This window comes from Podarcis melisellensis (genome assembly GCF_964234715.1).
Source record: "Podarcis melisellensis genome assembly, chromosome: 5".
NCBI classification, from domain to species: Eukaryota; Metazoa; Chordata; class Lepidosauria; order Squamata; family Lacertidae; genus Podarcis; species Podarcis melisellensis.
Genome location: NC_138537.1, coordinates 81,789,638 through 81,814,642, shown reverse-complemented (window position 1 = coordinate 81,814,642; position 25,005 = coordinate 81,789,638). Strand labels below are relative to the sequence as shown.

The 25,005-nt window shown below is 44.3% G+C and overlaps 2 protein-coding genes across 15 annotated transcripts in view; both read right to left on the bottom strand.

The window, feature by feature from the left end:
- The window catches only part of LOC309371114 (disks large homolog 5-like), a 31,206-nt gene extending 20,391 nt beyond the window's left edge, over nt 1-10,815 (bottom strand). The window contains exon 1 of the mRNA XM_081913737.1: nt 10,616-10,815. The gene's annotated coding sequence lies outside the window, so the exon portion shown is untranslated. The remainder of the gene's footprint in view (nt 1-10,615) is intronic.
- DLG5 (discs large MAGUK scaffold protein 5) overlaps nt 1-25,005 on the bottom strand; it is a 139,979-nt gene that overhangs the window by 28,611 nt on the left and 86,363 nt on the right. For 12 of the 14 annotated variants that reach the window (XM_081913422.1, XM_081913421.1, XM_081913419.1 and 9 more), the window contains 6 exons: nt 24,562-24,758; nt 23,260-23,403; nt 21,460-21,587; nt 19,481-19,590; nt 17,530-17,639; nt 15,006-15,150 (listed from right to left, as the gene is read on the bottom strand). The exons of 1 other annotated variant lie outside the window; for it this stretch is intronic. In XM_081913422.1, coding sequence (XP_081769548.1) covers nt 15,047-15,150; nt 17,530-17,639; nt 19,481-19,590; nt 21,460-21,587; nt 23,260-23,403; nt 24,562-24,758 — 793 coding nt within the window. In that variant the 3' untranslated portion in view covers nt 15,006-15,046. Of the gene's footprint in view, nt 1-15,005; nt 15,151-17,529; nt 17,640-19,480; nt 19,591-21,459; nt 21,588-23,259; nt 23,404-24,561; nt 24,759-25,005 lie in introns of those variants that run through there. One more of the 14 variants, XM_081913432.1, reaches the window with a different exon arrangement.

The following is a 25,005-nucleotide window of genomic DNA, read 5'->3' as shown; positions in this document are numbered from 1 at the left end:
GCCTACCCCTGGCATAAATCACCCACCTGAATAGCAAAAGTTACATATAATAAACTATTTTGATCTTTATGTTCCCCAGGCTGTAGAGGAGAAATGAATTAATCCATCTAATGTATCAGACAGCCTCCAGCTACATCAGTTTTAGCTAAACAATTATGCAACTCGCTCCAGTGTCCACCATGGTTCTGTCATTTTGTCAAGTCAAAATGTAGAATTACAAAAACCACCTCATTCCTTGAGATAACCACATGCCCCATATAATAGCAGAAAATATTTCACTTAGCCGTTATGTAGAGTTTATGGCCATTCTTCAGTGAGCTCACCAAACCAAAATCATGCAGATTATTAATGAGGGAGAGGATGGAGACAGCTATTCAAATATATCAGTAGCTGAAGGAATGCTAGCTTACTTCATAAGACGTACATTCATAAGACATTCTTTCTCTCCCAAGACATCTGAAATCAGGTCCAAGGAAGCCTTTGCATGGTCCAAAATTTGTACCCCACACCCCATGGCTTTGCCATTTTAAGACTTCTCTTAACTTGGAGTAATTGTTTTCTTTTTCAGCCTTACACACATTAGCTTGAGAAAAGCTTATAAAGCACTCCCATTTCCAAACTGGGCGTTGGAAGGTCATGGGTTAGGACTCCAAATCTGCAGGGCTGAGGTAGTAGAATTTTTACCTTTTGCCTAATGCCTCTTACACTGGAAAGAAAAAGGACCATCTACCAAGCCCAATTTCCATCAGGCAGATGTTTACCACTGATACTCAAAATGTATTATTTTGTTAAATGGGAAGGGCACAAAAAGTAGTATGTCAAGCTAGCATCTTTTAAATTCAATGGTATCAAAACTGAAGCAAGCTTTGCTCTGAATTTTATTTTGGAGTCATTATGCTTCACAGGTAATTGCAACTATATCAACAAAATGCAATTTTGGATCTCACTGTAAAACAACCAGTACAAATGTCTGTGAATTTGTTTTAATTCTGTAACCTGGTTGATAGTAGTAAACTGAACAACGGAGTCAGAGAGGGATTTATGCAACACTTCCATACAAGTCAAGTTATAGAAATTGACCTTTATTTTAACACAATACTCAGTTTCTTTAACTTTTTTTGTTTTCATATAGTGACTTTTTTTAGTTCAGAATATATATTGTAACAAAAATTAAAAAACAAAACAGACACACATCATACAATTATACATACTAAAGCTAATTTTGGTCATCTGTCTCTTTAAAAATCCTTTGCCCTTCCCTGTGGAACCAACTGCCATAACAGTCATTAACAATTATAAGGCTGAAGCCTCCTCTGCTTCAGAGCATCTGACGAAGTGTGTGTTACACACGAAAGCTCATACCTTGAAAGCTTATATTTAGTTGATCTTTAAGGTACCACTGGAATTATTAAAAAAGATTTTTTCATCTTTCATCTTATTTATTATCACTATATTTATCGACAGTGGGAAAACTAACAAGTTACAGGACCACACTAGAGGTTGTCAGGTCCCTATAATAGAGACTGTAATTCTAATTAAATAAAAAACCTATGGCTATTACACACCAAAAGAACAAAGCTTGAGCAATGTAAGCTTCCAATTACATAGACTACCTAAATGTCATAAAATAAAGCAGTCTCTAGACACAGCTATTAACCCTTATGATCTACTTCTTAATGTAGGCCCAGGAACCCAAAATTATTATTCTGAATACACATTGAGCACAGTTTGATCAGATACACCATGACATTTAAATATTAACCCATGCATAAAAGAAGCCAATAACTTTTTTGAACAGACAAAGGAGTTTATGAGATATAAACAGTGGCCTCACCCATATATCGGAAGAGTGCTTCTTCTCCCTGGATTCACTCCCCAAATGGGTACCTAGAAGAAAACCCATTCACAATACACGCAACTGATTGTTCTTGAAGGTAGAACAGCTCTTATGGAAGGATAGAACCACACTTCATGAAAAAGTCATGCTCACTCAGCTGAGTAGGAACTCGACACTCTTTCGTTTGGCTTTCTTCGTATCAGAAGCAGAGGAGAAATAAGCAGGGGGTTACTGAGGAAGGGGAAGCTGAACAGGTTGCTTGTTTTAAAAAAATTCAAGTAAACATGAACCACCAAATACTTGGGATTGGGGGGGGGGGGAGAGGTTTTTATAAACGTATCCTAAAGGGTTTCTCTCTCACTCACTTTGCAGCATCAGAGTCTTATGAAAAAGAAATTCTGCATTCATTCATTTGTATAGGAACAAATGTAGAAGAATTCTGCCAGCGAAAGGCCTACCGCCTTCCACGGAGGCCTCAAAGATGTTGTCCGCAACAACTTCCAAGTTGTACCAACCATACAGGCAGCTAAGGGTGGACCAAACAACGAATCTGTGGCAGAGTTTCGGTCACTTCACTGCATGTGTCTATAGAGGGCCGGCTGGAATCCACAGGATCTTGTTTTGTTCTTGATCAACTGTTGTCATGATCTGAGTGCAAATGATCGAAAGAGGGCCTCCCTGGACAATCCCTGTGAAAAGAAGGATCATAAACACCAATCATTCAGCATACTTGTTTACCGGGGTGTGTGTGTGTGTGTGTGTGTGAATTTGCACTAGCGCCAAGAAATCGAAAAACACTGAAGCAACTAAAAGGAAGGGGGATTAATACCCCCCCTTATTGGTGGGGATGATGTTCCACCCTTTCTCCTAAGAGCTCATGTAGGACACCTTTATCTTCACAACAACCTGCAGAGAACCAGGCACGTCAGTTGGGCTTTGTTTGGTTTCTCACCTGTTGTCACTTATCAGCTCAAAAAAGTGGCCTGCTTCTTTGGCAACAGGAAAAACAACCAGATTTAACATGGACACTGGCACAAGAGCCTGCAATAAATCTAGATGCCAACTTTGCTGTCACATACACCCGGACAAGATCATTATTGGCCCCAATAACATCAAACATACCATCTCAGGCCTATTTGTTCATCTTCCAACATTATATATGCTATCAAATGCCAACAGTGCCCTTCAGCTCTCTATATTGGACAAACAGGACAAACTATATGCCAAAGGATAAATGGGCATAAATTTGACATCAGGAATCATAAAACAGAGAAACCAATAGGAGAACACTTCAGTCTCCCAGGACATTCTTTACAAGATCGTAAAGTAGCTGTCTTATTGCAAAAGAATTTTAGAAATACACTTGAAAGAGAATTTGCTGAATTGCAACTCATTACCTAACTAAAAACTATGGAGAGACCTGGTCTGAATAGAGATATTGGATTCATGTCCCATTATACATACTAAAGCTAATTTTGGTCATCTATCCCTTTAAAAATCCCTTGCCCTTCCCTGTGGAACCAACTGCCATAACAGTCATCAACAGTTATACGGTTGAAGCCACCTCTGCTTCAGAGCATCTGATGAAGTGTGTATTACACACAAAAGCTCACACCTTGGAAGCTTATATTTAGTTGATCTTTAAGGTGCCACTGGAATTATTAAAAAAGATTTTTTCATTTTTCATCTTGTTATTTATTATGACTATGACAGATCAACACGGCTATCCACTTGAAAATGTTTGTGAATTTGTTTAAATTCTGTAACCTGGTTGATAGTAGTAAACTGAACAATGGAGTCAGAAAGGTAATTAAGCAACACTCCCATAGAAGTCAAGTTATAGAAATTGACCTTTATTTAACAACTTTTTTTTTCTTTTCATACAAAGTGACTTTTTTAGTTTAAGAAAATCCGTGCTACAACAGTACCAGTCTGTTTCAATCCAACTCTGGCCTCCCTCTTAAAAAAAAATATGTTGTCCCTCATCTTATTTTAACTAAGAATTTATCAATAGCCTTTCTACATTTCTTCGTCTCTCTCTTTCTCTCTTGTATTTTGATCTATAAAATAGTATCTGCAAAACAGAGGTTTAAATTTCCAACCAAATTTTGGCTTTGAACAACTGTGCAAGTAGAATACCTTTTTTTAAATTAATGCAAATAGAAAGCAAATACTAAAAAAAAAAAAGGAAGGGGAAAAAACAGAAGAAAGAAAACCTAAGTATATAATGAAATGATAGGAACAGTCACCACAAATATTATTAATAATAAATATTTATTGCGTTCCAAAGACCCACAACATAGATTCAGAATAAAATACAGATTCATACAGACAACCCCCCTGGAGAGGTGGACCAAGACAGTATTTATTTAGTCTTGAGTATGATGATCTTTGATACGTATGACTACTGAAAGAAACTTTGCCACGGCCACTGTATTACACTTGTCGTCCAGAAGATACTTAGTATAGTAGGCTTCAGATTTACCTGGCCGATTTGCCACTTGGGGTTTAATCAACAGATCCCTAGCTTGCTCATATTGTCTGCAATGCAGTAGGATATGCCTCATACAATCGACATCCTGAGAGCATACACAGAGCCTATTCTGATAAGGGATGCCTCTCAGTCTGCCATTTAGCACTTCTGATGGAAATACATTTAATCTGGCTTTGGTAAAAAGACGCCGATAAGTTGGTACAGACAGATTTCTAAGATATGCAGCTATCTGAATATTGTACCCGTAATGAATTCCTACTGCTATCGGGCCGTAGATAACATGAGATTGAGATCGGAGATCACTATGTGATATGTCCCAGAGCCTTTGCCTCAGAGATTCAAGGGCAGTATCATATCCCAGATGGTACAAGAGAGAAGGTGGTACAGTGGTACCTCTGGATGCGAACGGGATCCGTTCCAGAGCCCCATTCGCATCCTGAGTAGAACGCCACCCGCATCTGCGCGTACACGGGTCGCCACTTCTGTGCATGACATCATTTTGGGCGTCTGCACATGCACGAGCGGCGAAACCCGGAAGTAAGGCGTTCTGTTACTTCCAGGTCGCTGCGGAGCAAAACCTGAAAACACTCAACCTGAAGCATATTTAACCGAGGTATGACTGTATTCCAATCAAGTGGTTTTCTGACCATAGTTTTCATCTATTAGCTGATAAACTCTCGTTGTATAGATGTGGAAGTAACCCCTTCCCTAGGCCAAAGACTGAGATCCTAAGCCAGTACAGTCATACCTCGGGTTAAATATGCTTCAGTTTGAGAATTTTCAGGTTATGCTCCGCGGCGACCCAGAAGTTACGGAACGCGTTACTTCCAGGTTTTGCCTCTTGCGCATGCGCAGACGCTCAAAATGATGGCATGCGCAGAGAATCGCGACTTGCGCATGCGCAGACCTGAGTTGTGTTCGCTTCAGGTTGCGAAAGGGTCCCTTTTTTAAAATTAATGCAAATAGAAAGCAAAAAAAAAAAAAAATGGAAGGGGAAAAAACAGAAGAAAGAAAACCTATGTACATAATGAAATGTTAGGAACAGTCATCACAAATATAGTCCTACTTAAATGATACTTGAACAATAAAGTTACAGTACCTACAAAACATGACATGCAATTTTTTATGAAGGGGAAAAAAAGATAAACACACGGTTGGGAAATGAAGTCAGAAGTGCAAAAAGAAACACAGAATGGAATTTGGTACAGGCATAAGATACGTATTGTAACAAAAATTAAAAAACAAAACAGACACACTACATTTTTCGACAGTGGCAAAACTAACAAGTTACAGGACCACACTAGAGGTTGTCAGATCCCTATAACAGAGACTGCAATTCTAAATAAATAAAAATCCCTATGGCTATTATACACCAAAAGAACAAAGTTTGAGCAATGTAAGCTTCCAATTACATAGACTACCTAAATGTGACAAAATAAAGACTGGGGTGGGGGAACCTGAATAGGTTGCTTGCAGCATCACAGTCTTATGAAAAAGGAATCCACAGGACCTTGTTTTGTTCTTGATCAACTGTTGTCATGATCTGAGTGCAAGTGATCAAAAGAGGGCCTCCCTGGACATTCCCTGTGAAAAGAAGGATCACACAACACCAATCAATCAGCATGATTGTTTACTGAGGGCGGGGTGTGTGTGGGTGTGTGAATTTGCACTAGCGCCAAGAAATCAAAACACACTGAAGTTTCTCACCTGTTGTCACTTATCAGTTCAAAAAGTGGCCTGCCTCTTTGGCAACAGGAACTGATGCTGCGAAAGGAGGGAGTGTAATAGCGCTCCCCCCTTAGACCCTCTTCCTAACCCTCTCAATTAAAAAATAAATAAATCAGGGTCTGGTTCGTTTTTAATTTAGCGGTCGCCTTTCTTTGTGCCTGTGTTGTATTTATTAAGGGGGTATGCATGGGTGTTTTACCTGGTGCTTTGGGGAGGAGGCTTTTCTCATCCCATTACTGTGCATTGTTCTTCTGCAAAAGGGCTATGTTGTGGTGCCCATGACAGTTTCTTACGATTTCCAAATGTGACCCTGGGGTCCCACCAAAGGTGGGAGGGTTCCCCGTTCTAAACATTGACAAAAATCTACTACCTAGAATGCAGAACTCTCCATTCATGCAGTAATTCCCAAGAAAGAAATAATATAAATATATATATTACCCCTATTGGAGCCAGTCTTCGGGTACTTTGGCATCCACAGTATTTTTACACCTTCTTTTTGATATTTTATGGTGATGGAAGAACCTGCTTTAAAATACAAAAGGAAAAACAGTCAGGCTTAATAAGAAAGGGGGGGGGACACCTTTAGGCCCTGAATTTCACAAGAGATCTGCAGGATTTCTGCTGTAAGCAATATATAGTGGTCCTCTGGAACACGCGTTATTATTACAGAGAAAAATCAAACTGCATCCCCTGGTAGTTATATCAATCACAAGGACATCTTTTTTAAAAAACCCAAAAGTAGTATATGGGTAAAGCGTGCAGCACCATTGTCCCCTCCCTGCTATCCTTCTCCTGAATGCTTTCCTCCTCAAGCACAATATTTACTCTCACAAGCACAATATTAAGAGACATTGCTCTGTTCTATCTTTGGCAGTTCTAAACAAAGATGTAAACTCACTGAGACAAGGAATCATGTGCACTGGGCGTGTAATACAACATGGGCAGTGCATGGGGCCCAACACAGTCCTTACAAGAGTTGCACAAACCCAATGATTCACTCCTGTGTCTCATAGGAGGCTGGTACATGAACTTGGGAGAATTCTAGAAATCTGCATGACAGCACTGCAGCAGCATTCCTGGAAGTTGAAATGAGGATTATTCCTGGGCCTTTGAAAGGCTGTCTCTGAGTGGCCAAAGACAGAGAACAGAGTCTGAATCAAAGGCTTGCAGCAACAGCTGGAGAGAAAGCAGAATATTTTCTTCCTAAATTGCACAGACGACAGAAGGAAAAAAATGGCCTGCACTGTCCAATCCAAAATGCCACTTACCAAGTCTTATCATTGAAGGCCGTGGTGGAGGATTCCGAAGTGGAACTTTCTGTTTGTGTTAACAGAATCACTTCTCTTGGGAGGGATGGAAATGGCTTCCGTTTTGGAGGGCTGAGATGAATATCTCAATGCTCTTAAGCCCATCTTAGGAGTCAGAGGCCTCTTGAAAGCGGACTTCTGTTGTTAAGGCAAGAAGAAAAAATAAAGGGGACTGTGGTCAGAGAGAAATCTTCTAAAGCAAGCACTTATGCCAAATATCTAATATTAACCACTGATAACCCTAGAGAAAGCACCCATTGAAAGAATGGAGTGCATTCTTGTACCTGTGGGCAAAGTTCAGAATCACACACACTTTCAACTCAAAGTGAAGAGAAGGATGCTCTTCACTTGCTGGAGTGTGTTCCCTTTATGCAGGGAAGACTGAGGTGTGTGGCTGAGCGGGGGGGATCCTAGCTTCATGTAGGGGAACTGGGGTGTGTGGCTGAGGGGGGCCTGGCGGGGGAGGGTGGCTGAGGGAGGGGTATCCTACCTTCACGCAGGGAAGGCTGGGGGCAAAGCGAGACCTGTCTGCCGAGCGCCCAGGGCGCCGCTGAGCTGCTGTTCCCAGAGCCTCTCCTTTGAAAGTGGGTGCTCTCTCTTGCTCTCTCTGCCAGTGACCTGATTGATGCTGGAAGCACACCTTCAAAGAGGGTCGCTATAATTGCCCATGATCTGGCCCATGAAACCCCCCCACTTTTGAACTCTGACAGAGGTCAGTCGCCTGACATCTTTAGGACATTGTGTGATTGACAGGGGGTGGCCCTGCCTTCTTGTCAAAGCTGGCCAATGGCAGGCTGGGGACTGAGGGATCCAATTTGTTGGGCAGATCCAAGTCCCCCACCCCTGTTCTATAGAATATAATGAAAACAAGCTAATCTCAGTTTTTAAAAGGTTTTAGCTGTTGTTGTTTTTTTAAAAAAGAGGCATGACAAATGGGCATGTAAAACAAGTGGCACTTAAAATATAAAAAGGAGGGCAGCTCACCTGAAGGTCTGGTTTCTGAACCAGCCTTTCTACTTAACTGAGTGGAGGTCTGTTCTGCAGGTTGTGCAGGTGGATGGAGAACATGCACACACCGTGGATCAGGTTCCTGCTGTGACTCGTCATCAAAGAAATGCACCGATTTCTCTCTCTCTGAACACGTTGCTGTAGCTTTGGTGACACTGCGCCTCAAACTGTGACAAAGACCCATTTTCAGCAGAAAACTTCACCCTGTGTTCTGTACCAGTATGGGTGAATACATTCACAGCTGATCCTTCATTCCTGGAATCTAGCAAATGAACAAAACAAAGCTTAGACTGCAGTCCTAGACACAAAAACCTGGGATATTCTCTCACTCTAGTTAATTCAGATTGTTCTCTGCAATACAGTGACTGAACAACACACACCCATTTATTATTTCTAGAGTGACCTTGACCTAGCTGAAATCCACATATCATGTGAACTCAGCGCCATTAAAACTGGTTCACAAGGGACACGGTTCTTTTACTCGATGGGCATCCCAGCCCTACTCAGACAGGAGTCTTGGGTCTCCTAACACCTAGCCCAGTGTTTCCTCAAACTTGGGTCTTCAACTGTTGTTGGACTACAACTCCCATCATCCCTAGCTCGCAGGACCAGTGGCGCCACAAGTTTGAGAAATGTGGATCTAGTCATTTGAAACTGTCACCTCCAGGCAACCTGCCAACCCACAGTATTATTAATTCTGAAACAGCACCTACAGCTATTAGCACTGGTCTTAATACTGTATCAGAGGTACACGGAGCCCACCAACAGCTGGTTGCCTACAAGAAGGACTTGTCCTTTGGATTGTTTCTGGACTAATTGGTTTTGCAGTTTTTGGTTTTTTATGTTTATGTGATTTTTTATTTATCTGACCTCTTTCATTCCCCAACCATTCAATTTCCTTAGATCACAAGCCTGTTTGGGATAGAACTATTACAAATTTATGGGGTGGGGTGGGGAGAACTGCTGCAAGTTGTCTTGAGTCCGTAGGACAGAATAAATTAAATTAATATGTGACAGGTCATTTGCACACCATGCCAGCTGCTCCTAAATGACATAATACCAAAAAAGGGGAGAAAGGAATGAATCAGGAACAGGAAAGCAGGTACCAACCTCTTTCATCTGTTATGGGATGAAGAGGTGAAAGAGTCTTTGAATAATGCTCTGGAATTGGATTATAAAACTCTTGAATTGGATTATACATATTTTGAGTTACCATTTGCACTTTCAGGGCCACCTCATTTCTTTAGTTAGCTGGTTTTTCCATTGTTTGTTACCACCTACGGCTGAACCAAACAAAATGTGATTTGGACATAGCAAAATCAACAGTACTTGCTGTTAGAAAGGCAAACCCATCCGAGTGCAAGAGAGACCTGGCAGCAAAAATAGAGCAACTTGGCTAGCAAGTTTATTCTTGCCAAGGTGCATCTCCTACTCAGCCTGTTTGTGTGAGGTGGGGAGGAGTAGCTGAAGCCATCATTCAAAATCTGAGGTTATTGCCTTTTGAGGATGTCTTTAACTTTTCATGCCACAGAAACAACAACGAAGGGCCCTCAGCTCTCCTAGTACCAAAGCAGCAGGAGGCAACCTGGGGCAGCAAACACACAACAAACAACTCTTGCTGAACTGATGATGGTTAGAAGGCAGGAGGATTAAATTACTGTCATCTGTGCTAAAATAGCAATAAACATTTGACATTACCCTGAATTCTATTAACGCTAAATCTCAGTATGTGGATAACAGTATCAGAAGAGGAAGAAAGGAAAAATGGAAGGGGGAAATGAAGAGAAATAGTAAACAAAGGGGCATGGGGAAAACCTGGAGAAAGGTAACAGTAAATTAGAAAGGACCGAAAGAAGTGAAGGAAAGAAGATGAATCTCCTTATCCCTTGCAGTTTACTTGGGACTAAGGCTGCAGTTCCCAAGGACTGCGCTGCATGTGATATTCAAAAGCACTTGCTCTCCTAAGCAGATGCCCTCAAGAATGAAGCCTCTGAACTCACTGGGACCCATTTCCCTGTCAACACGCAAAGGCTCCAGATACACGGCTGCACTTTGTAAGTTTCCCTGAAATGAGTTGCCAACCATGAACGGGACATTCCAACCCTCGCCTTCCCCCCACTCCTCGGCCATTCGCAGCTCCCAGAGGAAGGCACCTGCTAGACACGCGAGTGTGACCCGCCCTAGGCAACGTGGGAAGCGGCCCTCGAGCGGGAGAACCCGGGCAAGAAGAGAAACTGTTACCTTCTCCTTGCCCCCACAGTGGCAGCAGACGGTGCCCAGGTACTTGAGGGTCCTCCAGAGCAGGAGAAGAAAAAGGGGACCATGGACGAGGCCAGGAAGGCCCGCCACATGCGCTGCCCGCGGGCGCAGGGGACCTCCATGGTCCTGGGGAGGATGGCCGAGGAGGAGTCCGAGGAGTATCTCCTGGAGCCGCCTCCGCCACTGGCCATGGCGAAGAGCTCTCGGCCAAGCCCAGGCCCAGCCATAGCGCTGCTCTTGGGCGGGGAGGCGCGCAAGCCGAGCCTCAGCGCACGTCCAGGCAGGCGGCCGCCGCTCCAGTCCGAGGCTGCCCCTTCCCCCTCACGACGCCCGCCACCCAGGGGAGAAGGCAGGCGGGCGGGCGGGATCCCTCCCTTGGTCGCCTCACGATTTGCGCGCCAAGGCGGAGAGCGACCCCTCGCCAGTCTCTCCGGCAAGTCCAGCCCCTTCCTCTCTCCTCGGCTTCGGCTCCCCTCCCGGCTGGCTCCCCCTCGCCTCCTCCCAAGCGGCCCTGCGCGCTTCTCCGAGGCTGCCTCGAGCAGATGGAGGCGAGCGAGAGAGAGAGAGCGAGAAAGCCACGCGCTTGACAGGGGGCGGTGGGAGGAGCCGAAGGGCGGGCAGGCGGAGGCGGCGGCGCGAGCCTGGCACTTGTTGAATGGCGTGACGCGCTGGCTGTCCCTCTCTTCTCCCGCTCGCTTATACGGTTGGAGTCCCAATCCAACGATGTTTTCCCAGCCGCTCTCTTTTTCTCAGCGCATCTCAGTGACTTGCACGCCTAAAGGTCGGGCCTGGGAGGAAGGACCCCAAATGGCAAGAAGGAAAGGCGGCAGAGCAGAGATTGGCCTCCCTTCACCCCCGCCCGGCTCGCCTCTTTTGCATGCCATTCTCCCTCTCTCTCTCTCTGTTTTCCTTCGTGCTCCATCGGAGGAGTAAGGAGACATAGAGAGCACCCCCGAGAGGGACACGATCCCCGCCGATTCAAGGCTGCTCTTGAAACCCAGCTTTGGCTGGAATGGTTGGCGTTGTTGTTTTTTTTATCACGGCTCAGATCTGAAAGCAATCTTTGGCTGCGGGCAGGGAAGGAGGCCGTGGCGTCTGGGGAAATGAGCGAAAGCATTGCAGTAACAAGGATAGGAATTGACGCTTGCCCAGGATTTTGCGAAGCCTGCCTCCCGGTGGCTGAAAGTGGGGATGTCCCCGCAAGTGGGTTTTGGTGGTCCTGGCCAAGAAGTAAGAATGGAAGGCTCACAGTGTAAGGCAGGACTCTTTGTACCTTCGCAGGCAGCGCCTTCTAGGAAGCGATGAAGACTAGCAGTGCCAATTCCTTTGGTCTTGTAGATGTGCAATAGCCGTTCTTGCATTGAATGGAGGGCTGGAGCTAACCCCTTTCCCTCCCGCTTCCATCATGCACGAGCAGAACTTGGGGCGCCCTTCAGCAACCTTTTCCAGCCGTGGGCCGCTCCAGCGTCCTTCAGACCATGTAGTGGGACAGACTATATTGTGGGGGGGGGGGGAAATGAATGAATTCCTATGCCCCACAAATAACCCAGAGATGCATTTTAAATAAAAGCATACATTCTACTCATGTAAAAATGCCAGACAGGCCCCAAAAATAACCCAGAGATGCATTTTAAATAAAAGGACACATTCTACTCATGTAAAAACACACCAGTCCGTGGGCCGGACTGAGAAGACGACTGGGCCGCATCTGGCCCAGGGGCCTTAGGTTGCCTACCCCTGGCATAAATCACCCACCTGAATAGCAAAATTTACAGATAATCATCCATTTTCATGTTTATGTGCCCCAAACTGTGGAGAAATGAATTAATCCATCTAATGTATCAGACAGCCTCCAGCTACATCAGTTTTAGCTAAACAATTATGCAACTCGCTCCAGTGTCCACCATGGTTCTGTCATTTTGTCATGTCAAAATGTAGAATTACAAAAACCACCTCATTCCTTGAGATAACCACATGCCTCATATGATAGCAGAAAATATTTCACTTAGCCGTTATGTAGAGTTTATGGCCATTCTTCAGTGAGCTCACCAAACCAAAATCATGCAGATTATTAATGAGGGAGAGGATGGAGACAGCTATTCAGATATATCAGTAGCTGAAGATTACTTCATAGCTTACTTCATAAGACGTACATTCATAAGACATTCTTTCTCTCCCAAGACATCTGAAATCTGAAGCCTTTGCGTGGTCCAAAATTTGTATACCCCACCCCATGGATTTGCCATTTTAAGACTTCTCTTAACTTGGGGAAATTGATTTATTTTTCAGCCTTACACACATTAGCTTGAGAAAAGCTTATAAAGTACTCCCATTTCCAAACTGGGCGTTGGAAGGTCAATGGTTAGGACTCCAAATCTGCAGGGGTGAGGTAGTAGAATTTTTACCTTTTGCCTAATGCCTCTTACACTGGAAAGAAAAAGGGCCATCTACTAAGCCCAATTTCCGTCAGGCAGATGTTTACCACTGATACTCAAAATGTATTATTTTGTTAAATGGGAAGGGCACAAAAAGTACTATGCCAAGCTAGCATCTTTTTAATCCAATGGTATCAAAACTGAAGCAAGCTTTGCTCTGAATTTTCTTTTGGAGTCATTATGCTTCACCGGTAATTGCAACTATATCAACAAAATGCAATTTTGGATCTCACTGTAAAATAACCATTACAAATGTCTGTGAATTTTTTTAATTCTGTAACCTTTTGCTTGGTGTTCATAATATGGTTGATAGTAGTAAATTGAACAGAGTCAGACAGGGAATTATGCAGCACTCCCATACAAGTCAAGTTATAGAAATTGACCTTTATTTAACACAACTTTTTTGTTTTCATACAAAGTGACTTTTTTTTTAGTTCAGAAAATCCATGTTGCAACAGTACCGGTCTGTTTCAATCGTACCGTTGAAGTCCAACTCTGGCCTCCCTCTTTAAAAAAAATATATGTTGTCCCTCAACTTATTAACAGTATTTTAACTAAGAATTTATCAATAGCCTTTCTACATTTTTCCCTCTCTCTCTCTCTCTCCTGTATTTTGAATTATAAAATAGTATCTGCAAAACAGAGGTTTAAATTTCCAACCAAATTTTGTCTTTGAACAACTGTGCAAGAAGAATCCCTTTTTTTTTAATTAATGCAAAAAGAAAGCAAAAACTAAAAAAAAACGGGGGAAAAATCAGAAGAAAGAAAACCTATGTACATAATGAAATGTTAGGAGCAGTCATCACAAATATAGTCCTACTTAAATGATACTTGAACAATAAAGTTACATTACCTACAAAACATGACATGCAATTCTTTACGAAGGGGAAAAAAAGATAAACACACGGTTGGGAAATGAAGTCAGAAGTGCAAAAAGAAACATAGAATGGAATTTGGTACAGTGAGAAGATACATATTGTAACAAAAAACAAATAAACAAAACAGACACACACTACATTTATCGACAGTGGGAAAACTAACAAGTTACAGGACCACACTAGAGGTTGTCAGATCCCTACAACAGAGACTGCAATTCTAATTAAATAAAAATCCCTATGGCTATTACACACCAAAAGAACAAAGCTTGAGCAATGTAAGCTTCCAATTACATAGACTACCTAAATGTGATAAAATAAAGCGGTCTCTAGGCACAGCTATTAACCCTTATGATTTACTGCTTAATGTAGGCCCAGAACCCAAAATTATTATTCTGAATACACAATGAGCACAGTTTGATCAGATACACCATGACATTTAAATATTAACCCATGCATAAAAGAAGCCAATAACTTTTTTGAACAGACAAAGGAGTTTATGAGATACAAACAGTGGCCTCACCCATATATCGGAAGAGTGCTTCTCCCCCCTGGATTCACTCCCCAAATGGGTACCTAGAAGAAAACCCATTCACAATCCACGCAACTGATTGTTCTTGAAGGCAGAACAGCTCTTATGGAAGGACAGAACCACACTTCATGAAAAAGTCATGCTCACTCAGCTGAGTAGGAACTCGACACTGTTTCGTTTGGTTTTCTTCGTATCAGAAGCAGAGGAGAAATAAGCAGGGGGTTACTGGGGAAGGGGAAGCTGAACAGGTTGCTTGTTTTAAAAATATTCAAGTAAACATGAACCACCAAATACTTGGGAATGGGGGGAGGGGAGAGGTTTTTGTAAACGTATCCTAAAGGGTTTCTCTCTCTTTGCAGCATCAGAGTCTTATGAAAAAGAAATTCTGCATTCATTCATTTGTATAGGAACAAATGTAGAAGAATTCTGCCAGCGAAAGGCCTACCGCCTTCCACGGGTGCCTCACAGATGTTGTCCGCGACGACTCCAAATTGTACCAACCATACAGGCAGCTAAGGGTGGACCAAACAACAAATCTATGGCAGAGTTTCAGTCACTTCACTGCATGTGTCTATAGAGGGCCGGCTGGAATCCACAGGACCTTGTTTTGTTCTTGATCAACTGTTGTCATGATCTGAGTGCAAATGATCGAAAGAGGGCCTCCCTGGACAATCCCTGTGAAAAGAAGGATCACATACACCAATCAATCAGCATGATTGTTTACCGGGGGGGGGGGGGGGCGGGGAGAGCTGAATTTGCACTAGCGCCAAGAAATCTAAACACACTGAAGCAACAAAAAGGAAGGGGGATTAATACCCCTCTTATTGGTGGGGATGATGTTCCACCCTTTCTCCTAAGAGCTCAAGGTGGTCATATGTAGGACACCTTTATCCTCACAACAACCTGCAGAGAACCAGGCATGTCAGTTGGGCTTTGTTTGGTTTCCCACCTGTTGTCATTTATCAGTTCAAAAAAGTGGCCTGCTTCTTTGGGCAGCAGGAACAACAACCCTGCCTGTTTCCTTATAAGCATCTCCACCACCAGGTATATGAACTAGACCTCGATGTGGCCCAGGAATCAGGATAATAAAAGGAGGTGCATATACAGAGTGTGCCTCTCGATGCGTTCTAACTGTATGGACTTTGGGTGTTGATGGTGGAACTTGTAGGACCCGGATATAGGGCAGTATATAAATTCAATAAATAAATAAATAATAATAACTCTTGACATCTTTAATGGCATTCAGGTGTGCTCAACGATTTAAAAGCCTCCGGACGGCTTTTGAAGGCAGGCGGGGGGGGAGGAAAGACTTTTGCCCCCCGCCAGCCTTCAGAAGAGGTCCAGGACTTCTTCTGAAGGCCAGCGGGGGGCGAAAGTCTTTGTCCCCCTGCCTGCCTTCCCGGGGGCTTTTAAATCGCCCCGGGACTGTCCTGGATGGCTTTTGAAGGCAGGCGGGGGGGCAAAGACTTTTGCCCCCCGCCGGCCTTCAGAAGAGGTCCAGGACCTCTTCCGAAGGCGGGCGGGGGGCAAAAGTCTTTGCTCCCCCCCCCGCCTGCCTTCAAAAGCCATCCGGGATAGCGGGAAGCGCTTCCCTGCTATCCCGGACTGCTTTTAAAATGCTGGCGGTGGGGAGCAAAGCTTTTCGGCCCCCACCGGCCTTCCTGGACCTATTCTGAAGGCCGGGGGGGGGGGAAGGCTTTGCTCCCCACCGCTAGCATTTAAAAGAGGTCCCCGGAGATTTCCCTATGGGCTTCTTGCGAAGCAAGCCCATAGGGAAATTCGTTTTGTGAAGCGCCTCCAAAACGGAAAACCCTTTCGTCTAGCGGGTTTTTCGACTTGCGAGGCGTTCGTCTTGCGGGGCACCACTGTACAGCTAACAAGGACATGGCAAGAGGAGAAAGCAGCCAGGCCCCACGAGTATGATCCTCTAAGACAACTGTTTTGTTACTGAGCCCTCTGAAAGCTATTTTCAGTGGCATCAGGTGACAAAGTTTACATATTAAATCTAAATATGGTTAGAGGGACCCCTGTTATAGCATAATAAACCTCCATGGCTGAACAGAAGGCTAAGTTTGGTAGCAAGGCAGAAATATACGAAGAGATGATGGCTGTAGCAACAAGCCACTGTTTCCAAATATAAGAAGATGGCCATTTATGGGGATCAAGTTAACAGAAAATACAACACACTGGAACTCACTTAGAGCCCATTAAATGCTTTTAGGGACATCCAAGTTGGATTTGCAAGACAAAGGAGCCAAAGCACAAGGGCAAATTGCCAGGAATTTCCTACCACCCCACTCTGGGGGATTCAGAGTTAAACACTTAGCACTAAATGCAGTTTTATGATCAAAGCCAGTCATAGTTGCTGATTGGCTGCAGGAAACTCCTGCAGCCAATCAGAAGCCCCATCAGACATTCGGCTTCCAAAAATAGTTCGCAAACCGGAACAGTCACTTCCGGGTGTGCAGCGTTTGGGAGCCAAAATGTTCAGGAACTAAGCTGCTTGAAAACAAAGGTATTGGAAAAGGGCCTTGCATTAAAATGTTGCACAGGCAGTATCTTGGACATAGTCAAGTGCCTAAGTGACTGAGCAGGGGCTGGCAGGACCAGTTGGCAGCAGCAACCTATGTAGCTGGAAATAGCTATGCACCATTCTCCTAACTGTAGCATCACTGCCGCTTACCTGGATCGGACTGGGCAGCTGCAAGCTCTGCCCCCCACTCCTCTCAGATGCTTCTGCCAGCTTTTCGTGCCCGACATTGCTGGGTTTCCTATCCCTTGAGCTGACCATTTGGGAAATCCTAGCACATAATACAGACTTATTGATTGTTCCCTTTCTTCGAAGTAGAACATGTTTAGTGCTAAAAGGGATGATTTATAATTCTTCTGGTTATGGGGAACCAGGTGCTATACTTTGACCTACACACATGTGACCGCTAAAGGGGGGGGGAGAATGCTGTTGCAAAAAATTACACAAACACACATAAACACAACCAGCTAGAGGAATCAGAAGCTAGCCTTCCACTTTGCTATTGTTTCCTTTGGCATACAAACCTGTGAAGTACTTGTTATATTCCTGTTCTATCTTCTGAGCAGTCTCAAACTGTTCTTTGGAATGTTTCTGCGTAACTTTGTCCCTCAGGAAGACGGGGTCTTTTTGCTCTCTAACACAGAAATGTAGAAAAAGCTCGTTAAACACTTAATTTTTCAGGGGACACAAGGCAAACCATTAGGGAGCTAAACAGATTTGCAGCCCATTTTAAACGGCATAGATGGTGTATAGAGACCGCCACCTGGTGTCCAGTATAGGAAGGCCGCTTGCAGGAGCAGCTACCAGGGGCCAGCAAGCTTTTTCAGCAGGGGGCTAGTCCACTGTCCCTCATACATTGTGGGGGGCCGGACTATATATATATTTTTTGGGGGGGAATGAATGAATTCCTATGCTCCATAAATAACCCAGAGATGCATTTTAAATAAAAGCACGCATTCTACTCATGTAAAAATACGCTGATTCCCGGACCGTCTGTGGGCTGGATTTAGAAGGCGATTGGGCCGGATCCGGCGCCCAGGCCTTGGTTTGCCTTCCCATGAGCTAACCTTTGATCTGCTGCAACTGGCAAGGCAATGTGCTATGATCAACAGCCACCTACACAGAGACAGTGCTGTCAACCGTGACCGGAAAGCACCCTTAGGGCACTGGATGGCTGTCCAAAACCTTTATATATAGGAAACACCGTTTATAAATGTTGCTTAAAATCCTAGATTTCAGTTATCTTTTATGAAGCGTAATTGTAAGGAAGCAAGCATTGAAAATTGTTGGGCAAGGTGGATATATGGAGTGTGAGTGCAGCTGCCCCACAAAGCCCAGTGGTTGCCACTTGGCTCCCAAAGCTGGCTTGCCTCTGTCACTCCACCTGGGTCTGGATTCCTGTTTTCTTATCAGATCCATTTTTCAAAGTTACTTCTTCTGTACGGAGATCTCTTCCCTCTCTTCTCCCTCTCCTCCACTGGCAGTTTCATCTTGCTAAAACCTTGGGGTACTTGTCCAATTTTCACATCTTCATTCTCTCTCCAATGCCTCCTGACTTTTGCACCTCTCCCTCTTTGCAAGGGTTTAAATATCATGCTGGCAGGGAACATCTGATGGGCACCTTGTTGGCTACCCCTGGTTTAAACAGCTTCTATGCCGCTGACCCGGCTTCTCCCTGTTCCCTTCCTAACTGCCTTACTTTTCTTTGCAAATCCCGGGGGCCTGTTCTTAATGCAATTATTGTACAGTACACCTTGGCCTCGAGGCTTTTAAAAAGCATTAAAAATAGTAGCCACAACGGACTATATATAAATATAATCCAATGCAAATCTGTAGACCGCATATGGGAAAAAATCATCCTTTACCAAACATATATTATTTATACAGTGGTACCTCGGTTTACAAACATTCCTGTTTACGAACTATTCGGTTTACAAACTCCGTAAAACCAGAAGTAGTGTTCCGGTTTGCGAACTTTACCTCGGTTTACGAATAGAGGCCGAACGGTGGAAAGGCACCGCCGGCGGGAAAGCGTGCCTTGGTTTAAGAGCGGATTCGGTTTAAGAACGAACTTCCAGAATGGATGAAGTTCATAAACCGAGGTACCTATGTATAGCATAACCAATGTACAAAAATCAGTTGTGCAGAGAAGGCAGATTTCTTCCAACGTATGCATAACTAAAAGCACGACAACATTATATGATCTGATTAAATAAAACCAAGCCTTTGATAATGCAGTGCAGCCCCATACTCAAAATTCATAGAATTTTGAAGTGCAACGTACACACATCTACTCGGAAGTTACCCCTGAATGGGGCTTACTCCGAGGTAAGCAGATATAAGACTGCAGCCTAAATGGCATATCTAAGTGAAAGCAGATTTCCTGTTGCACACAAGAAAGCACCGGAAGCACGCCATCCTCCAAGCACTACCCGAATCCCTACAGCCACCACCCGGCCCACATCTCACACTTACTTGATCTGCTTGGCATTTTTGTAACGGACAAAAATGACGATGGGGTAGATGTGAATGCTGTGGAGCCGCTCGATGGCATGAGGAGCAATGTCCAAGAGGCAGTGACAGTCCTGATAAAAGAATAATCGATTAATGATATGTTCAAAGCATTTCATGTGCATTCACTCAGCAACCCTTACAAACAGCTATGCAAGGCAGCTCAGTATCATTAGCCTCCTTTTGCAGAGGAGGGGGCTGGACAATAGCAGCTCACTTTACTATCAAGGAAATTCACAAGTGTCCCTGCAGCTTGCCTGCTCTCTCTGAGACAGTGCTCTAAACACCCATTGTTCCAGGCGCATTTTGTGACATGTAATTTCATTATCGTGAGCAGTTTCTGAGCTATGGGCACAGTACTGCACTTGAGATTTCAGATTAAAACTGCAGTGGAAGGAAAGGGGGACCCTTTTTCACTCTTTCCACTTCCAGCTACTGTCTAAAGCCTGGAGAAGAGACCCTCTTAAGAATATTAGGGGTGGGCAGGGAAAGGACTAGACCATGTCAAAAATGAACAGAATATCTTAGCTGCAGTTCGTTCATTTTCAGCTTTGTATTCTTGTTATTAAAAAAGTGCACCTAGACATTCCGTTGTTGCGCCCATAACCTGGGTTTAAGGTGCCATTTAGCTTCTAGCTTTCATATCTCTCTTTCTAGCACTGCTCTGAGACACCATTCTGGTTGCATTCCTATTCTCTCTCTGTATTTCTGTACTTTTTGCTTGACCCATGCTACTTCACTCTCTCGCTACTTCACTCTCTCCAACAGAAGGAGCCAGGAAGTGCAAACACCTGACTTAAAACTCATCACCAGCCTAATATTCTCAAACCTGCCTCTCCCCAAGCCGTCTTTCCTATCTGCTAGGTTAACAATGGAAGGGGAGCCTGCTGGACCAAAGGCCCAGCGTCTCACAGTGACCAGCCAGATGCCTTTGGGATGTCCAAATGCAGAACCTGAACACCATAGCAAATTTACTTAGGCCCAAGCTAGTTGTGATGGCGGCAAGCGGCATGCTCTTATTTAAACATACGTCTCCATTAGTGGGGTGGGCAGGGCATGCTTTTTTACCATGGAAATTGTGCTCAGGTGAGGAGACCTGAAACTTCCAAATGGCCTAAAAGCACTTTTCTCATCAGCTTGGTTTACTTCCAGTAGCAGAGCTGGCCTGAGATAAAAGTTCCTGTAGCAATGGGACATGGAGAGAGGAGGTGGGAAGCTCGAATGGGTGCTCTTCCTGATAGAAGAAGCAGAAACCTCCCACTCCTCACCTGAGATTAATATTCTACTGCCTTTTAATTGTATCTGTGGGAAGGGGGGTATTGTTTTACTGTTCTGATTTACTTATTTACTTGTTTTTATCCTGTATTTTATTCTGTGAACCACACTGAGATCTTACGATGAAGGGCAGCATGTAAATTGCATGCGAACAACAAATGGCTTTGAGGTTTATTACAATCCCACACTATGTAAGTGTTGTTAAATAATGATAATATTGACTGCCATGTTGCATCAAATTTGGCCCATGAAGTGTAAGCTGAAGAACAGGGATAGGAAGTTCTTCATTTTGTCCAGTGTGCCATGGAAAGTTACTGACATATGCTCTGGAAGTCAACAACACCCAAGGTTAGACTCAAACACAAGACTTGCTGGCTCACCTACTTAGTCACTTTCATCTAGGGATTACAGAATCAAAACAGCACATCAATCCAGTTTTTAAATATAAGAATGTAAACGTAATTGAGAAAGGGTCATATTTCTATCTCCTTGTGCAAAGGAGTTCAGATAAGTTTTTGTGTGGTTCCAGACTGTCTCCCACTCGAGAAGCTGGCAGGCCCAAACTAGTTTAGCTACAGCAGAACCGTGGGTGGGTGCCTTTTTTAAGAGGAAAAAATATAACCGATGGTAAAGTTACCATAAAAAGAGAAAGAGAAAGAGAGAAGCACCTTCTCTGTTATCTCCTTTATTGAGGCAACAGTTGTCACATCGAAATGTCCACTCCTACGTTTATAATCTATGAATAAACAGTCTTTCACACCCCGCTCGATGGCTTGTTGAGAAGCTTTCATCACCTCTGTTTTGGAAGAACAAAAACAAAGATGGTTTATTCATTTTTACTTTCACAAGAAGATGGCATTCGGATGCTTCAGACCCAAGTTTTCCTTTGCACACATACAGTATATACCGTATTTTTTGCCCTATAGGACGCACTTTTCCCCCTCCAAAAATGAAGGGGAAATGTGTGTGCGTCCTATGGGGCGAATGCAGGCTTCAGGAGAGCCCCACCGCCAGCCCCGCGTTCTGGGGGCTGGAAGCTCGGGCTCCCCCCTCCCCCAGCCCCTCAAGCTCCCAGAGCGATGCCAAAGCTGCACGCAGCTTCGGCATGGCTCTGGGTCCCATTCTGGGGGCTGGGGGAGGGGGAAGCTTGGGCTTCCCCCAGCCCCGCGCTGGGGGGGGAAATAATTTTTCCCCTTTATTCCCCCCCCCAAAAAAAATCTAGGTGCGTCCTATGGGCCGGTGCATCCTATAGGGCAAAAAATACGGTATATAAAGCACATTAACATTTAAACCAGTTAAAAACAATCATTTGGCTTTACGTCTACTGCAGGGCTTAAACGGATCATCAAGGAATATGCACTCACAGCTGCACATTCCCTACAATGCAATATTTGCACAAGCTAATACCATGATAATGTCCCCCCCCCCCTTCTAGAATGGGGCAGGGTAGAGGGACGTTACATTACGACAGAGAGAAAGCAGAGAAAATTGCCAGGTGTAGGGGGGAAGCAGCACTGTTGTCATCTCTCCTGCCTCATTCAATGTAGGACCACACACAGAGCCTTGGGGAAAAGCAAGGAGGCTGTTGCAGCAGTTGCCCAGTTGGCTCTGTAGCATGACAACTGCTTCATAAACCCATGCTTTAATAAATCCAGGCTGTGGCAACTGTTTAATAAGTTTGTGCTGTCAAATGAGGATTTCCAGGCTGCATGCATAGCTGTCAGGTAGCACTCTCCCCAAAGGAGCAAGCAGATAAAGAGTTTAATAAATTGCACAGGAGGGAAGGGAGACCGTGATGCTAAACGCTGCACCATCACTTGGTACTTCTGCTTAACCAGGAGTGTGAAGCAGCACCTGTACCTTGGCTGATGTGGCTTGTATTTACTTTCCTTTCGAATTGAAAACAAGGTAATGACGTTGTTCACAACTCATATTTAGCAATTTCCCACAATTGAGTCTTTCTGGTCTGTGTCTTCCCTATACACACTGGAAAGAAACAAAAGACGACTCTTGGATCAAGTGCTCTGTCCCAAACCAGGGATCATTATTTGTTTCCCTCCCAACAATACATAGCCCATGCCTGTTCTTAGATTACTGATCCAAGTTTGTTGGGAGTGAAAAACAACAACAATCTCTGGTTTGGAGATAACACTAAACTGGGTATTGTGGTTTGTTTCCTCTGTGTGCTGTAGGGGAGAATAGTACAGTAAGGAGAAGAGACTTAGAGGAAAGAGAAGGAAGAATTATAAGCCAAAGAGGGAGAGGAGGAAAGAATACCTGAGAACGCAGAGCAGCACAATGGGCAAATGGGCAAAGGAAAAGAGGTCTATTAGAAGGGAATTCTTGCTGATAGAGGATGTGTGTCACCTAAATTACCCATAACACCTAAGCAACCATTGTTTTTCTACTGCTCCCTCTGGAGACCAACTTTTTATTACTAGAGGACCTTCAAGTGCTTGCATATTTACCTAGAGGACACCGACAAAATTTTCCTGGAGATTCCTTGACTAGCATGTCCTTCACAGCATCAAGTAATGGCCCTAGAATAAGCACAGGCCTGGGAGACGTGCAGTCCACTTTCTGGACTCGTTGATAAGCAAGGTTTACAGAATCTGGAGAGAAACGGAGAGTTGCTTACATGATCCGGAAAATAAATAAATAAATAAATAAATAAATAAATAAATGCAACAGCTCAAGGGCCCATGATAGTGAAGGTAACTGAGGTGTGGGACAGTCGCTGTCTGGAAATTGTGAATCTGAATTCTCTAACAATACAAAATCTGAATTGAAAAAACCAAAGCCTGAACAGATAATACAGAAAAAGTTCATTGGGAACAACTGGAGACACTCCATGTTCTATAGCTAATGATCCAAATCCATACTTCTTAGCTACTGTGAGTAGCAGATTTATGGGGACATGTGGAATATACTTTAAGAAGGGTTATGGGACATACCAATCAGTCTTGTATGTAAAAGATTAAATGTGTGAGAGAAGAAGAAGAAGAGTTTGGATTTGATATCCTGCTTTAGAACTACCTGAAGGAGTCTCAAAGTGGCTAACATTCTCCTTTCCCTTCCTCCCCCACAACAAACACTCTGTGAGGTGAGTGGGGCTGAGAGACTTCAGAGAAGTGTGACTATAGCCCAAGGTCACCCAGCAGCTGCATGTAGAGGAGCGGAGACACAAACCCGGTTCCCCAGATTACGAGTCTGGCATTTGGGTAGCACCAAACAGCTTTGAACATGCAGCGGATATGGCAGGCTGACTCTCCTCCGCTCACCCTTGCCTCAACTCCTCTGTTTCGTTTTGTTCTGAAACCCAGTCATAGGGCCCTCCTTTAAAGGTAAAGGTACCCCTGACCGTTTGGTCCAGTCATGGACGACTCTGGGGTTACGCGCTCATATCACTCTATAGGCCAAGGGAGCCGGCGTTTGTACGCAGACAGCTCCTGTGGCCAGCATCACTAAGCTGTTTCCGGCGAACCAGAGCAGCGCACGGAAATGCCGTTTAGCTTCCCGCTGGAGCGGTACCTATTTATCTACTTGCACTACTTGCTTTCAAACTGCTAGGGGGCAGGAGCTGGGACCAATCAACGGGAGCTGACCCTGTTGCGGGGATTCGAACCACCGACCTTCTGATCGGCAAGCCCTAGGCTCTGTGGTTTAGACCACAGCACCACCCACGTCCCATGAAGGCCCTCCTTTACCAATGTGCAAATAAACCTAGATCATTTTGTTGTGGGATAAGCAAATTCAGTTAAGACACTTGCCATCCAAAAAAGGGATGGAGTCTGTGCTGATGGTGTCAAGGGCTAGCAGTTCCTTTCCATCTTTGGACCCGCTGCGTTTGTGCTTGTGCTTCCTCCTAAAGAACGACCTCCGAGCTGCTGCCGATGATGTCTTTGCAGAGCTGTTTTCATCTTTAGCTTCGGACATGCTGTGCCTCCTGTAGAACTCCTGCTCCATCCTGCAAAGAGATTGTGGACTTAATTGGGCAAAGTCTGAAATGCTCTCAAACAGAATACAGGTAGCAGTAAAACCAACATTGGATCTTGAGACAGGCCTCGCTATGGGGTCGTCTGTAGTTGACTTGAGGACATAAGCCATGACTTACCACAATCGAGCAAACACAAGGATTCCTGGGGTGAAGACTGTGGCCTCTGCACCCAACCTAGGCTTGTGGCACGTCTCACTACAGACAAACCATGAGCTGT